Below are 20,832 nucleotides of genomic sequence, written 5' to 3' on the forward strand. Positions count from 1 at the left end.
ATTTGAGGGAGATGAGAGAAGTGGGAAAGAAAACCCCTAAAAAAGAGATGGATATTCCCTTATTTTTATGACCTCACATGGATGATTGTTGACTCAACTTTTAGCGAGCCTCACTAATTTTAGTGAGGTAGTGAGCCAAAAAGTTGTTTAAGAATCCACCTCAGGTCTTTGTCATAAACATTCGTCTATAAGTTAAAGAGTACTTTATTGTAATGTATATAGTAACCACGCGTCTAAAGTGTGTAAATATAAATAGTTAAATGAATATACATGTTTGTCTGATGTTTATTGAAAGGAATACAACTATTTATACGTGAATGAATGATGATATTTTAATGTCTTTCCTTATGTATTTACAGTTAGCAAATATACATAGACATATTTACAACATTACAAGAATGACAACATTCATAAGGGCGAAGCTCAACAAGGCAGACAGTCAGCAAATCAAAAAAATAAAGTAGAACAATGTGTCTCAAAAATCAGCCTTGTGACGTCATAAAAATGAGGAATTATCCATCTCTATTTTAGGGGTTTTCTTTCCGACTTCTCCTCTCATCTCCCTCATTTTTATGACGTTGCATGGCTGATTTTTAGACACTCCAGATACAAAAAAATTGTTATAATTCAAGAACGAAAAATTTGTATTATTATATCCCTAGTTTTAAGGCAACGAATGAGAAAACTAGTTTATATAACTTTGGCGATAGTGATAATCTACAATAAAGCTCAATACAGTGTCCGAAAAATTAGCCGTGAGACGTCATAAAAGGGAGAGATGAGAGGAAAAGTAGGAAAGGAAACCCCTTTAAAAGAGATGGATCTATCGACGTCACACGGCTCATTTTTTTCGGATTTTTTTTAGAGTCTCATCTACAGTCCATTGTCTTTACCCTGTTTTAGTTTAAACATACATATTAAACTCTTTGCTAAGTTCAAAGCAACATTAAATGCAAAAGTTCATAATGTACTATTCCAGTATGGCTTCGAAACCGATTAAGAACCACAGGATTAGAATCTAAGCCATACTGAAAAATTATCTATTGTATTATAGACAATTTTTCACAAATAATAAAATTAATACTAGTTTTGTAGACCCGGGGAATCGGCCCCTCGGGGCCAACAAATCATTAATTAGTATTATAATATCGTTTTATTATCCGCGGAAAGCTGTCTATAATACGATGCTATAATTTTAACTATTAAATGATAAAATAATAAATTCTAGTCATTCAGAAAATTGAATGAGTCTTCATTTTAATTATGTTACTGGAGCCTCAGCCTGTTGCCATTTTCCAAGCATGCCGCCGCAATATTTTAACAAAATTGGCGGCTGGTGTTTAAAATTAACGCAGAACCCGGTATTAGTGTCGGACTGATTATGACGTAACAAAAAAAAAATTAGCCAATGAGAGGCTACTATGAATTTTACCATTGGTCAATAATGTCCTCTCATTGGCTAATTTTTTTTGTTACGTCATAATCAGTCCAACACTAATACCGGGTTCATTAACGCACAGTCGCCGAAAAATGATTAGCTATAGCCGCAGCCGACGAGATAGGCTATAAAATTCTAGCAGACCCGATTGTAAACTATTAACATTCATTGTCAAATTATCTTTGCTTTCTAGGGAACGATTTTTATTGATTGATATGTGGCTTTAGGCTAGCTTTTGGGTTCAAAGCCCATAGAGTCAAGTACAATGTACCAAAATAACGAGGGAAAAAATGTAAATTGGAAAAATTGTTAAATAAATTTCAAGAAGTTATTGTAAAGTATACTTACTAATCCTTATACTAAAGTAACAGGATGTCTATGTGTTTGTGTGTCTGTGTGTCTGTACCGAAGGATCTCGCTAACCGCTGAACCAATCGGGTTCTCCTTAACAGGGTAGCTTCTCATAGGTCCCGGGAAGGTTTATAACTATTTTCTTGGGGGGTTGGGACACCCCCAACCCCCCCAAAAATGAAAAATCCCCCCTCCAAAATTTTAATTTTTTTTATTTTTTCTTTTAAAATCTAAAATAAGGAATTGTGTTATTAAATTCTTTCTCTTCTCCTCAAGTGCCCCAAGAGGCCTCTAGGCGAGTAGCCGCTAGTATAATATATAAATTGATTACTATAAAAACATCAATAAAATGTGTAGGTAAACAGAATTATAATGCCTTAATAAAGCCAAATCCAAAATACTTTCTACTTGTCAAATTTATATCAAGACCAAAGCTAAATTAATATCTAATGAAAAGGATAACACCATATCTGATTAGTAATCATAGAATTAAAGTCAAATATGAAAAAAAGTGAGTTTTACGGTAGATGATTATTATTGGCATCTTTAAAATAAAAAATTAAAAAGTAGAATCTTGACTGGAAATTTTATATGTACATATATTTCAAATATCAGTTTAGTTCATCCAGTTTTGTTCTTCACATTAGTTGACATACTGCTAGAAAATAGATGTATAACCTAGTAAATTACCTGGTTCTATTGGTAGGGACCTTTTCCTTCTGCTAGAAAATTGCTTTCTGCTCTTTTGTAGCGACTTGGCTGTGTTAATATAATCGATGCTATTTGCTGATATTCAAAGACCTAATAGATAGTCGGCACCCCGTGAACATACATTTATTTAGCCCCAGCCCTCTCATTTAAATTCTTTTACTTTATATATTCATACAGGCAAATAACGCTTAAAAGATATTTATTTGATTTTTCTGTGTTATAGCTAAACTAAAATAGCAGAACCTTTCTCACTTATTAAAGTAAAATCATATTCCCAAAACATAAAATGCTGTTTATTGCTTTCATAGCTCATTTTATGGACGAAGGGACAAAGAAAGTTAAACAGATATACATTCATCATCAAAATATAGGAATGTCTTACAGATTAGCTGAATTAATCGCACTTTTATAAAAGCATTACAGACAGACGGACAGACAGCTCTAAAATAGCTTTACTAATAACACATGAATGAAATTTGTGGGTAAAATGTAAAGCACGTGTCTAACTTTTGTGATTTTTTCGTGACAAGCTCCCGAAGCTCAAAGTTTTAATTCAACGGGGTTCAACAAAATAGATTTTTTAAAATAATTACTTATCATAATTTAAAGGTAAGAAGGTGTCAAATTAAAGATCTTACTATTAATTTTCTTCTTTTTTTGTTGCGTTTTAGTACCTTAAAACCAACTTATTTAAAAAAAAAACTTAAATTACTTCAAAAATAAGAGGTCTACAAAAAAAAGATTGCATATCTAAATTCTATAGATCACTTTACTACTACTACTTACTAAAAACACAGACTGGCTATTTTTTTTATATCACAAAAGTTAGGACACGTTTTTAAAATGATTTCTAATTTAGGAGTATGGAGTGGAATTCAGTTCTTATTTCAATGTGATGTGGATAGAGCCAAGATTATATATTCCACAAAGGTAATTCATTTCCCTTCACGGATCCGATTTCCGCTGGAAAAAACCGGTTTTGATAAAAAATGCATTAATAATAAGTTTTGTAGAAATTATTCACGAATGATTTATTTTAAAAATCATTAAATAAACCCTAATCTTATTAGTATGGGACTTTAGCTCGTTGATTTTATTTCATTGTTCACGGACAACTGTCTATAACACCATACGATTAATATACATATATATTATCATACTTATTATTGTAAATTTTGATTTCTTCAGAGGTACCATTTTAACACCAAAAACCTTGTACTAAAACTTCCTTTTGTGCTCAGGACAGACTCTACCAAACTAAAAACTTTTAAGTGATTACTCCTTGTATTGAAACTGTGATTAAATCATTTAATTAAGCCCGAGTGCAGTAGGAATTAATATTCATGTTTAAATATAACACAGGGTGACACATAAAATAATTATCACATACATACATGTACATGGTGTCCGTAAATATGTATTGTCCGGTTTTTAAGAAATTATGAATTCTGTACGTATTTTAACATAATGTCGATTTGAAGTCAGATCTGACCACTATTAATAGCTGCCATGAGTGTTGACCTAAACCATTAAAATTGAATATAAACATTTATGAATGATTTTTAGTAGCGAAGCTAGTCTGTAAGTCACTTTGTCTATCCGTCAGTCAGCAACGTTATTGGGAAAACTTGATTTTCTCACCTCCTATTCAAGATAGACAGCCTAAATTTTGAGTGAGGATTCGTATGACATATGCCAATCTAATCTATACATTGTTTTGTCCATCTAGATTTTTAGGTTTTCGTAATTTTCTCAAATTATATTTAGGATTGATGGCTTAAATTATCAGGGATTGAATATGCTCATATTCTACATATTTCCTGCGTTTTTAAGTTTTCGTGATTTTAAAGGTTGTGCGATTTTAAAGGTTTCTTGATTTCCCTATTTTATCAAGTTTAATGTTAATTGTATGACACTGCTCTATAGTAATTTTTTTCCGATATACATTCATAGTTTTTGGGCTTCGCTACTTATGGATGTTATCATCGATGTTTTATTTTAAATCATCTTAGCTTAATAATAAATTTTTTAATATCGAAATATTTTTCTGCCCTAAAACCATTTAAATTAGTGTCTACTGCTGCATTATAAAGAAATTTATTTCAAAGAAAAGAAAATTCAGTATCAATTCAATCTTTTTGTGAAATGAATCAAGCAAATTAAGCTTCGTCAGTAGAAAATTTTAGGATATTATTTTTTTCAGTGATTTCTGTACAACTCCAACTTAATTAAAGTATTAAAATACATATTTATTGTCAACTTCACATTTATGATTGATATAAAACTAATAATGATATGAAATAGTGATTTATAATTATTCTGATTTATTTTTGATTATAGGAATTTAAGATTTTATTTCACTTGCTAATTATCGTGTTAATTACTAATGGATTTAACCAAACAATGTTTAGAATCATTTTGACTTTAAAACAATAATTAAACAGTTTTTGATATTTTGCTTTTATGACCAATAAAACTAAATTTCCTTCTATAATATTATTCTTTATTGATAAGAATCATAGCATGCCTTATTGATTATTTAAAAAATAGTAAATCTTTTATCAATCCTATAATACAAAGAAGTATTTTTTACAAATTGAGTTCCATTTTAGATAAGCTTCGAATTGGTCCCAGAAAGGTTGTATGCTAGACTATATAAGTTTGAAGGAATTTTAATTAATATAATAGATTTGAAATCTGCATAAAATTTTAAGGGTTTTTTATAAAATTCGTTTTTTATATAATTCTTTATTTAAAGGCGCAAATACGATTTAAGTAAATTTATTTTGACATCTGTGATTGGTGGATTGAAAACTATCTGCGCTCTGATTGGAGAAGCTTAAGTGTCGTACATCATTCAACCAATTAGAGCGCGGGTAGGTTTCAATCTAGCTTTCCTATTGGTCAAAATAAATTAACTTAAATCGTATTTGCGCCGTTAAATAAAGAATTAAATAAAAAACGAATTTAATAAAAAACCCTTAAAATTTTATGCAGATTTCAAATCTATTATATTAATTAAAATTCCTTCAAACTTATATAGTCTATTGTATGCCTTTTCCCTCCCATCCCTACATCCTTGATAAGAGCTTCAAATGTTAGGGGTGCAGCGGCTAGGTATTAAAAGTAACAGGATGTGTGTGTGTGTACCAAAGAATATTGCTTACCGCTGAACTGATAAGGTTCTTCTTCACAATGTAGCTGTCATATATATAGGTTCTGGGAAAGTTTACAACTATCTTGTAAAATGCCCCCCCTTTTTTTAAAATTTGGGGGGAGGGAGAAAGGTTGACATTCGTCACCCTCCCCCCCCCCCCCCTCATATCAAGTGCCCCTATTGGCCTCCAGGGACGTAGCCGCTAGTATTAAACATTAAATATATAGAAAAAAACAATACTTTTACTACCCTTCAACAACTGTTTAACCCTTAACGGTCGGGGGGGGGGGGGCGTTGAACGCCCCCCCATCCGGTTTTTTTCTATCTCATTTTCTGTGTGTGAAAGATAAAGAGACCAAACTGCTTGACTTTCTAAGTGTGGGTATGAGACATAACTGAGAGTTGAAATTTTTTGAATATCTCCATCCTAGCGGGCACAGGATGCCAGCAAACCTGGCAGGGTCATCCAGGTAAATAGCAAAAATATTTTTTTTGACTTAAACAAAGCATTTTATCTTACCAAAATACTAAAATATCCTCTAGTAGTACATCCTCATATTAAATACAGGTGTTCAAGTCAATTTTAGGTTCCAGGTATGATCTGCAGGTCCTGATCCTCCAGGTCTCCAGAAATCTTTAAAAGGCTCCTGTGGCCGCAATTTTCGACTTAGAGACTTCAAATTTTAAACTTAAGCTTATCTTACATGTCTACATAATGTATTAAAATTTCATAAAGATCTGCCGCCGTTCTCCCGCCGACCGCCGACTGCGGCGGCTGGCAGCTGCCAAGTACAGCTGCGGCCGCTGAAATTAGATTTTGATATTTCAAATATAAAATTTACATAAAGATAAACATTTTCTGCAAAAAAAATTTATTCTAGCTTCAAACATAAAAAAAATTACAGCCGTTGGAAATTTATAAGTAAAAAAGGACCTAAAAACAAAGGTTGTTAAATAAAAGGGTGAAGGAAGCGAAAATTGACCTTGACTTACAAAAGGTCGGAAATTCATCATAACACAGGGGACTTGCACAAAATTTGTTAGCCCTCTAGCTCTAATAGGAACTGAGATAATAGGGGGGCGTTGAACGCCCCCCCCCCCCCCCGACTAATTAAGGTGCGGCAAGGGGCCCGACTGTAAGGGGTTAAAGGAGGCTTTTTCTATAAACTTAAAGCTTGTTATTGTTGCGCAACGTAATTATCCTAAAATACATACATAATACAAGCAATCTCAAATATAAAGTAAAGGGATGTTTGTCTGTCTGTTTGTACCGAAGGATCTCGCTAACAGCTGAATCAATCGGGTTCTCCATAACAGGGTAGCTTCCGGGAAAGTTTATAACTATTTTGGGGGAGGGTACCACCAATCTCCCCAGAAAAATCGACAAAAATAAAAAACGCAGCTCTGCGGACATTTTTGGAACTACCTATCGGCGAAAAAAAATATTTTTGGTAAATAGCTGATTTAAAAATAGATTGAAAAGAAACAATTTTACGTATCCCTATAGGCCTCTAGGGGAGTAGCCGCTAGTGTATATATATTCATGTAAATATTTATATATGCAACACCATCAAATTTATGTAGTTGCAATTACAGAGAAAATAATAATTTATTCTATTCATAATTACATCTTTTGTTTTTTAGTAGCGAATCTACTCTAGAATTTACTTTAACTATCAGTCCGTCTGTAACGCTATGAAGGAAATGAGATCAACTCAACTATTATTAAAGCTAGACCTCTTATTATTTTGTGCACATTCCCATCATTATGGGGTATATTTGGGTATAAAACATACATAGCAGTCAAACTGCTTTGTAGCAACTTTTTTCAATTATTCATACATGTCTTTGGTGTTTTAGTCAGATTTTAAACCTTTTTTTTGTGGGTAATAGTATCAAATTAAATTTCTTGTCTTTCTTACGTCGTTGCTAATAAACTTTTATTAATGTTGTAAACCTTGTTGTTTTTTAAAAGCGAAGCTTTTCAATAATTAAGGTTGGTCCGTCCGTCCGTCCGTCAGAGGCAGATAGCTCTTTTCGTTAATTTGAATAGGTTAGAATTGTCCTATCGATTTCACACTTTGCATGGTGATTCCTGTAGTAGTTGGTTACGATTTAGAAAGCGTAGCAACTCCATAACCGTTACCAGAATGTCAGTCCGTCCATTTTAAACATGTTGATTTTCAAATTTTTTAACAACAAATAATTATGTGATAAAATTATACGATTGATCTGATTTTTGGAATACTGATTCCTAGGACAGCAAAGTACAATGCTTTAAGCGAAGAATCTCTATAATCAAGTCCTCAAAATTTATGTATGTCCATTGTCCATTAACAATATCCTGTATTTACGTAGTTTTTCAACAAATTTACGTTTTTCTACTTTTATACATTTATATTCTGATTATTATGTTCGTTTGTCTTACCGTTTCAGAGCTTCGCTTTTATGGATGTTGTCATCCTTGTTTTTTATTCATTAATTTATTCTTTTATTATTACACACTCTCTAATTATATACAAAAACGTGGGGTCTTTCAGCCATTTTCTTTTTCATTAACTTGTCAGCCTATTGCATTGATTTTAATAAACACGCACCTACACATACAAAAAGTAAATACAAGTATGTTATAATATAAACCTGGCAAAATATAGATAAATTAAGCAAAATTAAATAGTATTTTTTTGTTGTCTCTTTTGATCTCCATAAGTATTGGAACGAATGAGTTCTTAATTTTGTGAAGCTATACAATAATATTTTTGCTACGATTTTTTATACAACTTGAACTCAACAAAACGTTTGTTATGACAAAATTCGCTTATCTTTCTTAATAATGTTTTCCTAAAACCGGGGTTAGATTTTTTTAGTTCATTTAGCCATTTTTAAGGGAAAACTAGCTTAACATCACATGTCCTTGTTCGTATTTAGTTTTTGTGTGATGTTTGGGGTTTTTTTCTACCTACTTTTGTCTGCTTTGAATATAAAATCCATAAATGCTTTAGGTGCGGCCGCTAGAACTATACAAAGAAAGGAAACTTTGTCACTTAAACATTAATTTTGTACAGAACAGTTATGATATTCTAAACAACTCTTCAGAGAAAAGATTTTAGTCCAGAAGTTAGTATTGATAATAGATATTCTAATTATTGTTTTCCAAAAATAAGAGATTAAAGTATTCATATTTCTATTCATTATTATCGATAATAATCTTTGTAATAATTAGATTTGTCATGAATATAGTACATAAAATTAATTTACATTTATATACAGTTTTATTTAATACTTGAGTCTATGCCTCTAGGGGATTTAGGGGAAAAGGTGGGCGAGGGGAGTGGGGAGAATGAATTTCGACCCCTTACTTTCGATTTTATTTTTATTTGGAATGGGGGGCTGGGTATTTTTTGAAGAGTTGAGGTACCCTTCCCCAAAAGAGTTATCAATCTTCCCTGGACCTATTAAAAATTCGACTGTAAAGGAGAACCATATCGGTTCATCGGTTAGCGAGATCCCTTTCTACACACCCCTTTGCGCCCCTAGAATACGGTAGCTTTGTCCCACATTGGCAAAGATATAATCTATAGAATAAAAGTAGAATAAGAATTTTTTCTATATATGCCGGAAGCATTCACATCCTATTTCTACAGCCTAAAGCCTTATATCAATATAATGATAAAACCAGAGGTTGAAAGGTATCTGGCACCTTTCAATTGCCTTTCCAGACATTTTAAATATTAATCTTTTGAATCATTAATTATAAATTATGAAAATGTATTGGCAGCAAAAAAATGCATTTACAAAAAACTGAAATCAATAACGTGCAATTTTAATGTCAATTTTTGATATTTAAAATATAAAATTAAATGCTTTTATATATTTGTCAAATATAAACAAGACGAACAATGTCCATAGAGAACATATCAACTAAAAGGGAATATTTTCCAACAGTTTTAATACTTAAACAGGAATGGCAACATCCTTCAGTAGCTAAGCAAAAAATCTAGGAATGGACAAACAGACATAATGAGTTATAGAGCAGAGGTACTCATATCAAAGAAATACAAAGAAAATCTCGAAACCTTTACAAATATTGGGTTTACTTATGTCTTTTAAGGATGACTGACAGGCAGACGGATAACAGAATGTATAATTAGATGCGCAAAGGTCATAGGAATCATCACTCAGAACTTCAGCTGCCTATCTGCAATAGCAGCTGAGAAAATTCTGTTGCCTGACCGACGGACGGACAGACAAAGTGAGTTGTAGAGTAACTTCGCTAAAAAAAAAACAACGAAGTTTGCATCAGTCACTAATCTGTAATATCTGCAATACTCCAGCTTATACCAACAACGAAATTAATTCGACGAAAAATCACAAAACCTATACGTCGTTTTTCGGGGTCAACACAAAGTAGAATCAACGACCATTACATCTGCCCCAAAATTATTATTTCAGATTTATTTTGCTTGTTGGCTATACCTTATTCCTAGTAATACTCAAGTTTTAGAAAATTCTTAAATTATTGTATGTTTTAGATATTGACATCCTAGTTAGTTTTTAAATTGTTGCGTGCTATTTAAAATGTCAATTTTCGCATTAATAAATATTCAATTTTCTATTTATGTTTTCAGAGAATTTCATTCAATGTAAAAATTATTGCCATTTTTCCTTTTGAATTGCGCAAAAAAACCTTTAGAATTTGCCCATTAAAAAAGCAATTCACACATTTGCAGAGAGGGCCATTCAACTAAAGATAATACTGGTCCTTAAAGTTTTGTAAACTTAATATTTTATTAATTTCAATCTTGGTTTGAAGAAACTTTAATTGTTTAAACTTTTCAACCAATAATTATAGTCTACACTCTACAGTAAGAAGAATTAGGCTTAGATAAATGTGTTAAATCACCATTTGTTTGTGTAGCTTCAATAAATCTAGTTTATGTATGTCTGTATGTTCATTGGTTATCTCAATTACAAATATGCAATCTAACTTGCCTCCTAAATGAGGATTAATTAATGCTATATTTTTTTGTGGGGTTACAATGCAAAAATTATCATATTCTAGGTTTTTAAAATGTACTTTGGTTTCTATGTTGATCATCTAGGTGTATGAAGTTTATTTATTCCATCTATTTGGGGTATTAAACAATAAGAGCTTAATCCACACACATATACAGATATTATTTACAGTTGATTCAGTGAAACCAATTTTTCCCCTCTGAAAAAATATAGTTGATTGGTCTATGCTATACCCAAACCCCTATATAATTTCAATAGTTAATTCATAACTAACGGCTGTGGCTTTAGCACCAAGGGATTTTGTAATCTATTTAAGAGGCGATAGGGCATGAGAATAGCTTTAAACCATCCCAAGAACAATGTTTAGCTTTTAAAACAAAAAATCTTACTTCTTTACACATAACTATTACTTTATATTAAAGAATTATCTACCAATACAAAATAGTAATAAAATAAAAACATGTCAAAGTGCAAATTTAATAATTTACCTGGTTTCATGTCCCTAACTGTTATATACCTGTTAATTCAATTATAGTCCCAACCTTTTGTATATCAATATATACCCACTTATCAGGGTTTGCCAGCCGCGGCAGTATTCTATTCTTGGAATCTGTAGTGGTAGCCGATTGTCTTGAGGTTAATTAATATAATCTTGCTAATATTAACTTTTTTATTGGTCAGTTCTTTCATCCAGTAGGATGGGAGTGAATAGGATAAAAGGGGTGGTATGGGGGGAATTGTTACTTTAGCCATCTGTGAGCATTACTTTATAAGAGTACATGAAAATCTGGTGCAACATCCAAGTAATAATATTTTGATTATGGTGCTGCTATGTCAAGAAAACTTTTTTTATCAACTAAATTTTAGTTTAGCTACAACCTCATAAACGTTTCAAAAGAAGGATCTAATGGGATAAGACAATTGCCTATACATTGATGTACATATACGATACACAAAATTACCGTTCTGTAACTTACAGTTAGTCGAAACCAACCAGTACAAAAATTAATAATAGTCCTCAAAGTTGTTAAGCCAACGAATAAGAAAACATAATACTAAAACTTTGGGGACTAGTATAATAAACAGCTTTATTCCCCCTCCCCCCCTCTTTGCTTAAAAAGTTTTAAAGCCGCTAAACTGTGAATCATTTTTTTTTATTTAACAATCCGCGGCTAACAGTCCTAAACGATTGTAAGATCTGATACTTTTATGTGTATTGTTTTTTTTATACTGTACTTGTATCTTAGCTAAATACATAAACTTTATCTTAATATAAATATTTAATCATATCATGAGAATATGATATTGGATGTATTTATTTGATTAGATCATTTATAATATGCATTTTAGATCGTTTTTAGATATTAGTCTAAACCAGGGGGCCATAAATCAATAGATTGCTGCTGGTTAATGTACTTGAGATAGGGCCCAGCTAGAATTCCATTATAATCCTATTATATAATTAACGAGCGACTGCGCCCCTAGAATCTTGGGGATCGGTATATTCGTAAAAGTAAGGGAGAGCTGCAAAATAGCCCAAAATCATTACATGGTTTTAGATCTAAAAATAAATCTAAAACTACACGGGTCCTATGCGAAGCTTTTCTAAAATGGAAAACGCAAACGTTTTAGCAATTATCAAAATTTTAAGCTACAGACAAAAACACTTTACTCTTATATAATAGGACTAGCAGCTGCGCCCCTATCATCAAGGGGCTCTATATTCGGAGGGCACAAAAATAGCCTAAAACCATACCCAGACTTATTTGAAAAAAAATAAATAGCCTAAAACCCTCTCAGATCCTATAAGAGGCTTCACTGTCAGAAGAACCAAATCGGTTCAGCGTTTAGCGAGATCCTTCGCTACAGACAAAAAAGATTACTACTCTTATATAAAAGCACATCTTATGTTTTTGTAAAAATCTTAATAATGATACAGTCTCTACACAGACTACAGCCCATGGGAAGTCTACAGCATATCTTTTAAACTATGTAGTAAATAAATACACACAAAAATGATTTACTTGCACTCCTAGTAATAAACCATCTTAAGACTTAAACGTAAAATAGCCTAAAACCAACCCGGGACTTCCATTAAATAAAATAGTTTGGACAAAAACCTTACTACTTTATGTGTAAGGACGTTGCTACAAAAGACTAAATTATAAAAGAACTCTGCGCTCAAAAGACCTATTCCGACAAAAAGGCTTAATTACGAAAGACCCAACCCGACAAAAGATTCTTCTTATTTTAGTTATATTGACGAGATGAACCGAGAAGACAGAGGCGGGGTAGGAGACGCTATGATTCCGGTCAACCTAGAGCTGGTCAATCTACTCTGGCTACCAAATATTTTTATCTATAATCTCAAAACATTTAAGGTAAGTTGTACTTTATCCGAAGCATGCTTATCAAAAAATAGTAATTTTATACGTATTTGATAAGGTTATTGTACGTTAAGTGAGGTTTAGGAGGGACCCCGCTTGGATATAGCACCGGCAGTAGCTTGCTTCTATTTAATTAAAAGCGAAGCTTTTCTATAATTAGGGTTGGTCCGTCCGTACGTCCGTCCGTCCGTAACGGATAGCTTTTTTCGTTCATTTAGGCACGACTTCAAACTTTGCATGATGATTCCTTTAGTAGTTAGGTACGATTTAGAAAGAGTAGCAACTCTATAATCGTTACCATCATGTCTGTACGTCCATTTTAAACATGTTAATTTTTTAACTTTATTAACAACAATTTTTATGGGATATAATAATCTGATTGATCTGATTTTTGGAGAACTGATTCCTATTACAATAAGGTACAATAATATAAGCGTATAATTTTGTCAAAACATATGTATTTATATTTTGTATATTCAGTTCTGACACTTCACAAGGGTTAATTTTCGTCTGTCATACCGTTTCAGAGCTTCGCTTTTATGGATGTTGTCATCCTTGTTTATCTTAAAAAGGGATTAGCTTACTAGTCTCTGAGGAGTATGATTGCTTCAATCGCATAAGTCTTACTTTGAAAAAAAGTTAAATTAAGAACTCCAGGTCTTTTTAGAACAAAAGTCTCCCTTTCGTTCTCAGAGAGGGATGATTTAATACACTTTCATTGATCCACTATGAAAATAAACAAAATAACCCTTTTTATAGACAATAATTATTGGTTGAAACTAGGGTTGGGCCGGATATCCGGTGTGGCCGGATATCCGGCCATTTTCAATATCCGGCCGGATACCGGATATTAAAACTATCCGGCCGGATATCCGGCAATATAATCGTTTATATTTTACAACAAAAATCTCTGTTTTTTTAAATCTTGAATGGCTGTAATTTTCTTATTATTCTTAATTTTTTAAGTTTTAACCTTAATTTTATCCTATTTTATAAAGTAGTAAGCGAAGGATCTCGCTAACCGATGAACCGATATGGTTCTTCTTTAGAGTGAAGCTTCTTATAGGTCCCAGGGTGGTTTTAGGCTGTTTAATTTTTATAAAAAAAAGTCGTTGTATGTTTTTAAGTTATTTTTCTGCACTTTCATGTCCCTTCTAATATCCCTAGATACTAGGGACGCAACCGCAGTATAATATAAAACACCAGTTTATGATGAAACTTTTTTTGCAGGTATAGTCCCTTTTGTGGCAACGCTCCTTAAGGAGCGATTATTTGTATTTTCACAGTAGCCTTCCTCCTATTTCTAGCCCCTCACGGGGGACTCTAACCTTGCGGGGCCAATTGCCTAACCCTGCGGGGCAATCACCTAACCAAATATAACCTAACCTAACCTAAAATAACCAATCAAAAACAATTTTAAAAATACAACGAATCGCCCCTTAAGGTGCGTTGCCACGAAAGGGACTATATCCTTTTTTGATACTTTAATATGTAGTAATTTGGCCGGTTTTCCGGCCGGATATCCGGTAATTTGGCCGGATAACCGGATATTTGCCGGATATCCGGCGTTGGCCGGATATCCGGCCGGTAACCGGATATCCGGTATTTGAAATTAGCCGGATATCCGGTATCCGGCCAAAAAAATATCCGGCCCAACCCTAGTTGAAACGTTTGGACACTTCTGGTTTTGAATTGACCAATTAAAATCAAAATCATAAAAGTACCCATAGAGTTTGATCCAAAGATAAAGAGATTATAAACTTTGGGTATGAGCGTAATTTAGAGTCCCTGTATTATAACATCACATATTTATATCAGTTTGACTAAAACGAAGCATTTAACACATAATTTTTATCCGTATATAGCTTCGCCCTTAAGAGCTTTGATCAAACCAATTTTTTTTTAATTTCTTTGGGGGGGGGGGTAGTGGACCCCACTATTTAAATTTTAGTTTTAAAAAGAAAAAGAAAAATTGGGGGGGAAGTATTTTTCCTTTTTTGGGGGGGGGGGGTTAGGGGTGTCCCACCCCCCAAGAAAAAAGTTATAAACCTTTCCGGGACCTATGAGAAGCTACCCTGTAAAGGAGAACCCGATCGGTTCAGCGGTTAGCGAGATCCTTCGCTATGAACAAATAGACAGACAAACAAACAGACAAACAATCATCGTTCTACTTTGTATTATAGATTGAAAGTCAATAGGCCTCTCTGTCTGTGTGTGTTTTCACTGAAGAATCACGTCAACTGATAGAACAAAATGATTCTCCTTTACAGTTAAGCATCTCATAGGTCCTTGAAAGGTTTATAATTATTTTGAGAGAAGGTACTTCCCTTCCCAAAGATCGTTTAGAAAAAAAAGCAAGCCCCTCAAAAAATGTTTAGTTTAGGCTCATTGATCTTGCAGAATAGATTATATGCGTATTGCTACGTAGACTCAATCATAATATTTGATTCAAATTTTAGACTATAAAATTTTAACATTTTCTTTTAGCTAAATCTAAGACAAGCAGACATTGGTAACACACTGTGCAAGATATTAAAATCCTTATATAATGTAAAATTTATATGAAACAAGGATGTCAACATCATTATGCAGCGAAGTACAAAGTTTCAAGCGATGCATATCTATAATCAATTCCTTAAAATGTAAGTATGTCCTTAAATAGAATCCTGTATTTACGCAATTTTGCAGCAAGTCTTTATAAAATTTTGTTTAACCTTTTGAATTAATATTCTGCTTATTAAATTTTTATACTCTACAAAGGGGGTGCACAAAGTCTAAACAAAAGTAACCTAACCACGCCCCCTTAAAATTATACAGATTGACAAAAAGAAACTACAAATTAATTATGGTAGCTTTGTTACTAAAAATACTAAACAACCCTAACTTTTTTTAACAATATATATGCTTTAGCTCTCCGAAAAAAGATAAACGTTTTCAAATAATTTGTTTTTCCGTTCCAATTTTACAGTATTGAAAATATATCAAAGATTTAAATGTGTATGGATGTAATTTGAGAAAAACTTACATAAACTACCAAACTTTAAACTTGGTAATCTTTGAAAAATAATCCGTTCGTCTGCCAGTATTTTGTTTTATACTTCTTTTTAAAAGCGAAGCTTTTCTATAATTAGGGTCGGTCCGTACGTCCGTCCGTACGTCCGTCACACACGGATAGCTTTTTTCGTTAATTTAGGCATGTTAAATGGCTCTATCGATTTCAAACTTTGCATGGTGATTCCTTTAGTAGTTAAGTACGATTTAGAAAGCGAAGCAACTCTATAATCATAACAAGAATATCCATACGTCCATTTTAAACATGTATAAAGTATAATGTTATAAGCGAAGCAACTCTATAATCAAGTCTTAAAAATGTAAGTATGTCAATAAACATTATCCTGTATCAAGCTTTTTTTCAACAAATTTACTTACTTTTTGCTTCGACTCTTATACATTCATATTCTGATTATTCAGTTCTGACACTATATAAGTGTTAATGTCCGTTTGTCCTACCGTTTCAGTGCTTTGCTATTATGGACGTTGTCATCCTTGTTATACTTTATAATTCGGCACCTTGGTTTAACAAAAATTGTTTTTAATCTTACAGTTTTTCCTTCTGATATCCGCGGAATGTTGTGTATATTACAATGTGATAAGCAGCTACTGTATAATTAGGCTTTGGTCTTCCGTCTTTATCCTATTATATAAAGTAGAAAGCTTTTTTTGTATGTCCTAAAGGATCTCGCTAACCGCTGAACCAATATTGTTCTAATTTACAGTGAAGCTTCTTATAGGTCCTGGGAAGGTTTTAAACTATTTTTTGGGGAGGGTGTCTTCACACCCCTCCACCCCCCCCCCCCAAAAAAAAAGAAATATTTTTTTACTTTTTTGAAACTCAAATTTAAAATGGGATGAAGTCGACATTTCACCCTCTTACCCTTAGTGCCCCTAGAAGCTTCTAGGGGGCGTAGCCGCTAGTGTTCATATATATCACAATCTTAAGTACTTTAGCTACAAGGTTGAGTGATTTTTTTAGTATTTTAATTTATAGTTTATTTAATTCACTATATTTTTTACTTGAATTATGTTTATTCAAATAAAAGGTTATTGTTCGTTTTCTTATTGCCTTCTACTGCTGCTCTACGTATTGGCATAATTCTCCTGGTTAATACTTATATATCAATTTGACGATAATGTGTTAAAGGGCATATTGACTAAGTAAGGAAAACTAAGCTATATAGAATGCAATTAAGTGAGAAAAAAAATACCTGTAGGTAAAGAATGAGGAACGGAATGTCGGTGTATGTTAATGTGTGTGTACCGAAATAAACCGCCGGACCAATTTGACTCTTCTTAAAAGTGAAGCATTTTAACTAACAAAATTGTTTCTTTACAGTATAGAATATGTTACAAAGAATTGTGAGAGACGCACATATCTTTCACAGAAGCAGAGTAAATAAATAATGAGAACATATTGTGTATGATTTTAATTTTTTTAGGTGGTAGAAGTGCTTTCAAAACATGCTGGCCTTTGGATAACTAAGAATAATGAAGTTATGTACTCACAGGTATAACTTTTGTATAACATTTATACTTACGGATCTTGGTAATACGTGGATCAATGAGCGGGTTTCGTCCCCTATACTATTTTATCATATGAAATTTTTATAGTTCTAGTGGGGTAGAATTACATAAATTGTCTCATTTGCAAAGTCACCTATTTAATATTTATAGCCAGCTATCTTTTATATGAGATAGAAAAATAAACAAGAGAGGTAGAAACGACCAAACATCACCATTTATGTACTTTTCAAAAATAATCTTTAGAAAGGGGGGTTCTATGTGAATTTAGACCCCCCCCCCCCCCCTATCAATACAAATCTAAATTTTTTTTTAGGCTACTCATATAAATTTTATCTGTCCCATGAGGTTTGATGCTTTTCCTCTTGATACTCAGGTAATATTAAGGGAACAAGGATGACAACATCCATAAAAGCGAAGCACTGAAACGGTAGAACAAACGGACACGAACACTTATATAGTGTCAGAACTGAATAATCAGAATATAAATGTATAAGAGTCGAAGCAAAATTGTAAGTACATTTGTTGAAAAACTGCTTTATACAGGATAATGTTAATGGACATACTTACAAATTTAGGACTTGATTATAGAGTTGCTTCGCTTATAACATTAAACTTTGTTGTCCCAGGAATCAATATACCAAAAATCAGATCAATCGGATGATTAGATTATATAAAAATTTGTTGTTAAAAAAGTAAAAAAATCAACATGTTTAAAATGGACGTACGAAAATTTTGGTAATGATTATAGAGTTGCTACGCTTTCTAAATCGTACCTAACTACTGCAGGAATCACCATGCAAAGTTTAAAAACGAATTAATGCCTAAATTAACAAATAAAAGCTAACTATCTCGGACGGACGGATGTACGGACAGACGGACGGACCGACCCTAATTATAGAAAAGGTTCGCTTTTTAAAAGGGATATGACAATAGCTTTGAATTATTCTCCAACCCCATAATATATAATTCTGCCTTTAAAAGCAAGGACAAAGCGTCTCAAAAATCAGTTATGTGACGTCATAAAAATGAGGGAGACAAGAGGAGAAGTGGGAAAGAAAACCCCTAACAAGAGGTGGATAATCCCTTAGTTTATGACGTCACAAGGCTGATTTTTGTAATCCGTTGTCCAGTTCCCTTATTCTAAATGTATATGATTTAATTTATCAACCGACTTTATATAAAGATACCTTGTCAGAAATAAGGAATAGCCAACAAGCGAAACTAAATCTAAAATGATATTTGGGGGGCAGATAAAAAGGTCCTACAGTGTTGACACGATAATTTATTGCTTAGCCTCGCTACTAATAATTTTTTATTTGTTTTAGATTTGTAAGTTCCAAGTAGGAAGTTATTCCTATGATATGACAAAGATGATTTTTCACCAGTCCCACAAAGTACAAGGGTAAGATTTTCATAGCTGCGCAGCTTATAACAACTGTCTCTATGTAATTAAAGATCTCACTAACCACTGGACCAATTTGAAGAGTGAAGTTCTCCTAATATAAAAGGGGTAAGATGTCTTTCTCTCTGTAAAAGTTCTTGGAAACCGCCAATCCCATTATGTAACTTATAAAGAAGTTTGATCCACTTGCTAGTCAGGTTTTTAACTATATTGGGAAGGATATAACAACTCTTAAATGAAATACACCAATTTAATCTAAGTGCCTTAATCTTTAAGGATAGGGGCGAATCTATTAGTTGAATAAAAAACAGAATGGGGCCATACTAGAAAAAACAACTTTTCTTTGTTGTATAATTATTACATCATATCCTAATGTATAAAGTAGTAAGGTTTTTTGTTTGATTTTAGGATCTCAATAACTACTGAATTTAAGGTAAGCTTCAAAACTTGAAATGGTTTTAAGCTATTTTATTTACAGAATAAAGTCCTATAGGTTTAAAGCCCACCTCTGCCCATTTAAATGCTAGGGGCGCAGCCGCAAGTTATATTATAGCATCGCTGCTCAACTTAAAGTATGAAGTGTATAATTATTTTCTGCTGCTTATCGCCTAATTGTTTCTGGAAATTAAATTATAATATTGTGTACTAATGAAATTGAGTGTTGTTGCTGTTAGCACATAAACTTTTAACATAATTAAATGTTTATTTATGTTGGAATATACACATACACAATTGGGGACCACAGTATTGGGTAATGTTCTAGCACTGAAACCTGACCATAAAGCAAGTAGGGAATGTAGGCATAAAGATTAATTTTAAGAAGCAAACTACTTTTGTATTTTCTTACATGTTCTATCATAAGCTTTCTTACAAAGTGCCTCTCGGGCAATGGCAGGGCTCCCTTCCCCCTCATTCTTAATTTTGAAATTAGTAAATAAGGTAAACAAGGGGTGAGGGGTAGATTAACCCTTCATTGCCATTAATTGCGGTACAATAGCCCAGCAAGGCTACAGAGTACAATAAACTAACCTAACCTTACCGAAAGTAATAAACCAATTAAGGAACCCCCCCCCCCCTTTAAATTGGTCTTACTTTGGTAACGTTTCTATACTCGTACATGATCAAATTCCGAGGTCCTCTAATATACACACACAACCTAACTTAATAATTTCGCATAATGCCTTTTCACACCAAATTAGAAAATCAACTCCATATATTTTCAGGGATGACAGCATCCATAACATTAAAGGAACATACACGGTGTTTCAAAAAAAACTGCGTTTTTCCGGTTTTGAGAACCAACCAGAAGGAATATGAAAAAAAGGATAATAGGTCCATATTCTATGTAAAAATGTACATCAGATTTAATTAAGGTGTTTTTTGATATCTCTAAAAATGCGGCTTTACTGATTGGTACATGTAGGGGAAAAATGCTTGATGTTGAATATGAGATATCAATTAGATTGAAACAAGGATGACAACATCCATAAGTAGCGAAGCACAAAAAATCGTAGATGGGAATACGTACAGGTAGATTTAAAAGGTTTTTACTAAAATCAAGAATAGATTTATTGGATAAAATAAATATGAAACCTTGTTTTATTTTGTATGATGACGATGGTCAAAGTAAATTATATTAAAGATGCTCATAACAATGGGAAAAATTATTTTGATACTGATATCCCATAAAAGTTTGAAAATTGGATCAAAATAAACAAAGATCTTGGGAAATATGTATAACATATAAAAATAGCCAAAAACCTGATAAAAGGCAGTCTGGCCGCCATGG

At 32.7% G+C, this 20,832-nt stretch overlaps 1 protein-coding gene across 2 annotated transcripts in view; it reads left to right on the top strand.

Annotated features, from left to right (window-relative positions):
• LOC145324889 (glycine receptor subunit alphaZ1-like) overlaps positions 1-20,832 on the top strand; it is a 64,496-nt gene that overhangs the window by 15,902 nt on the left and 27,762 nt on the right. For both annotated transcript variants that reach the window (XM_080167603.1, XM_080167604.1), the window contains exons 4-8: positions 3,360-3,430; positions 12,928-13,054; positions 17,557-17,625; positions 17,955-18,014; positions 18,967-19,043. In XM_080167603.1, the coding sequence (XP_080023729.1) occupies positions 3,360-3,430; positions 12,928-13,054; positions 17,557-17,625; positions 17,955-18,014; positions 18,967-19,043 (404 nt within the window). The remainder of the gene's footprint in view (positions 1-3,359; positions 3,431-12,927; positions 13,055-17,556; positions 17,626-17,954; positions 18,015-18,966; positions 19,044-20,832) is intronic.

Source organism: Acartia tonsa, chromosome 7 (genome assembly GCF_053477335.1).
Source record: "Acartia tonsa isolate MP-2025a chromosome 7, ASM5347733v1, whole genome shotgun sequence".
NCBI classification, from domain to species: Eukaryota; Metazoa; Arthropoda; class Copepoda; order Calanoida; family Acartiidae; genus Acartia; species Acartia tonsa.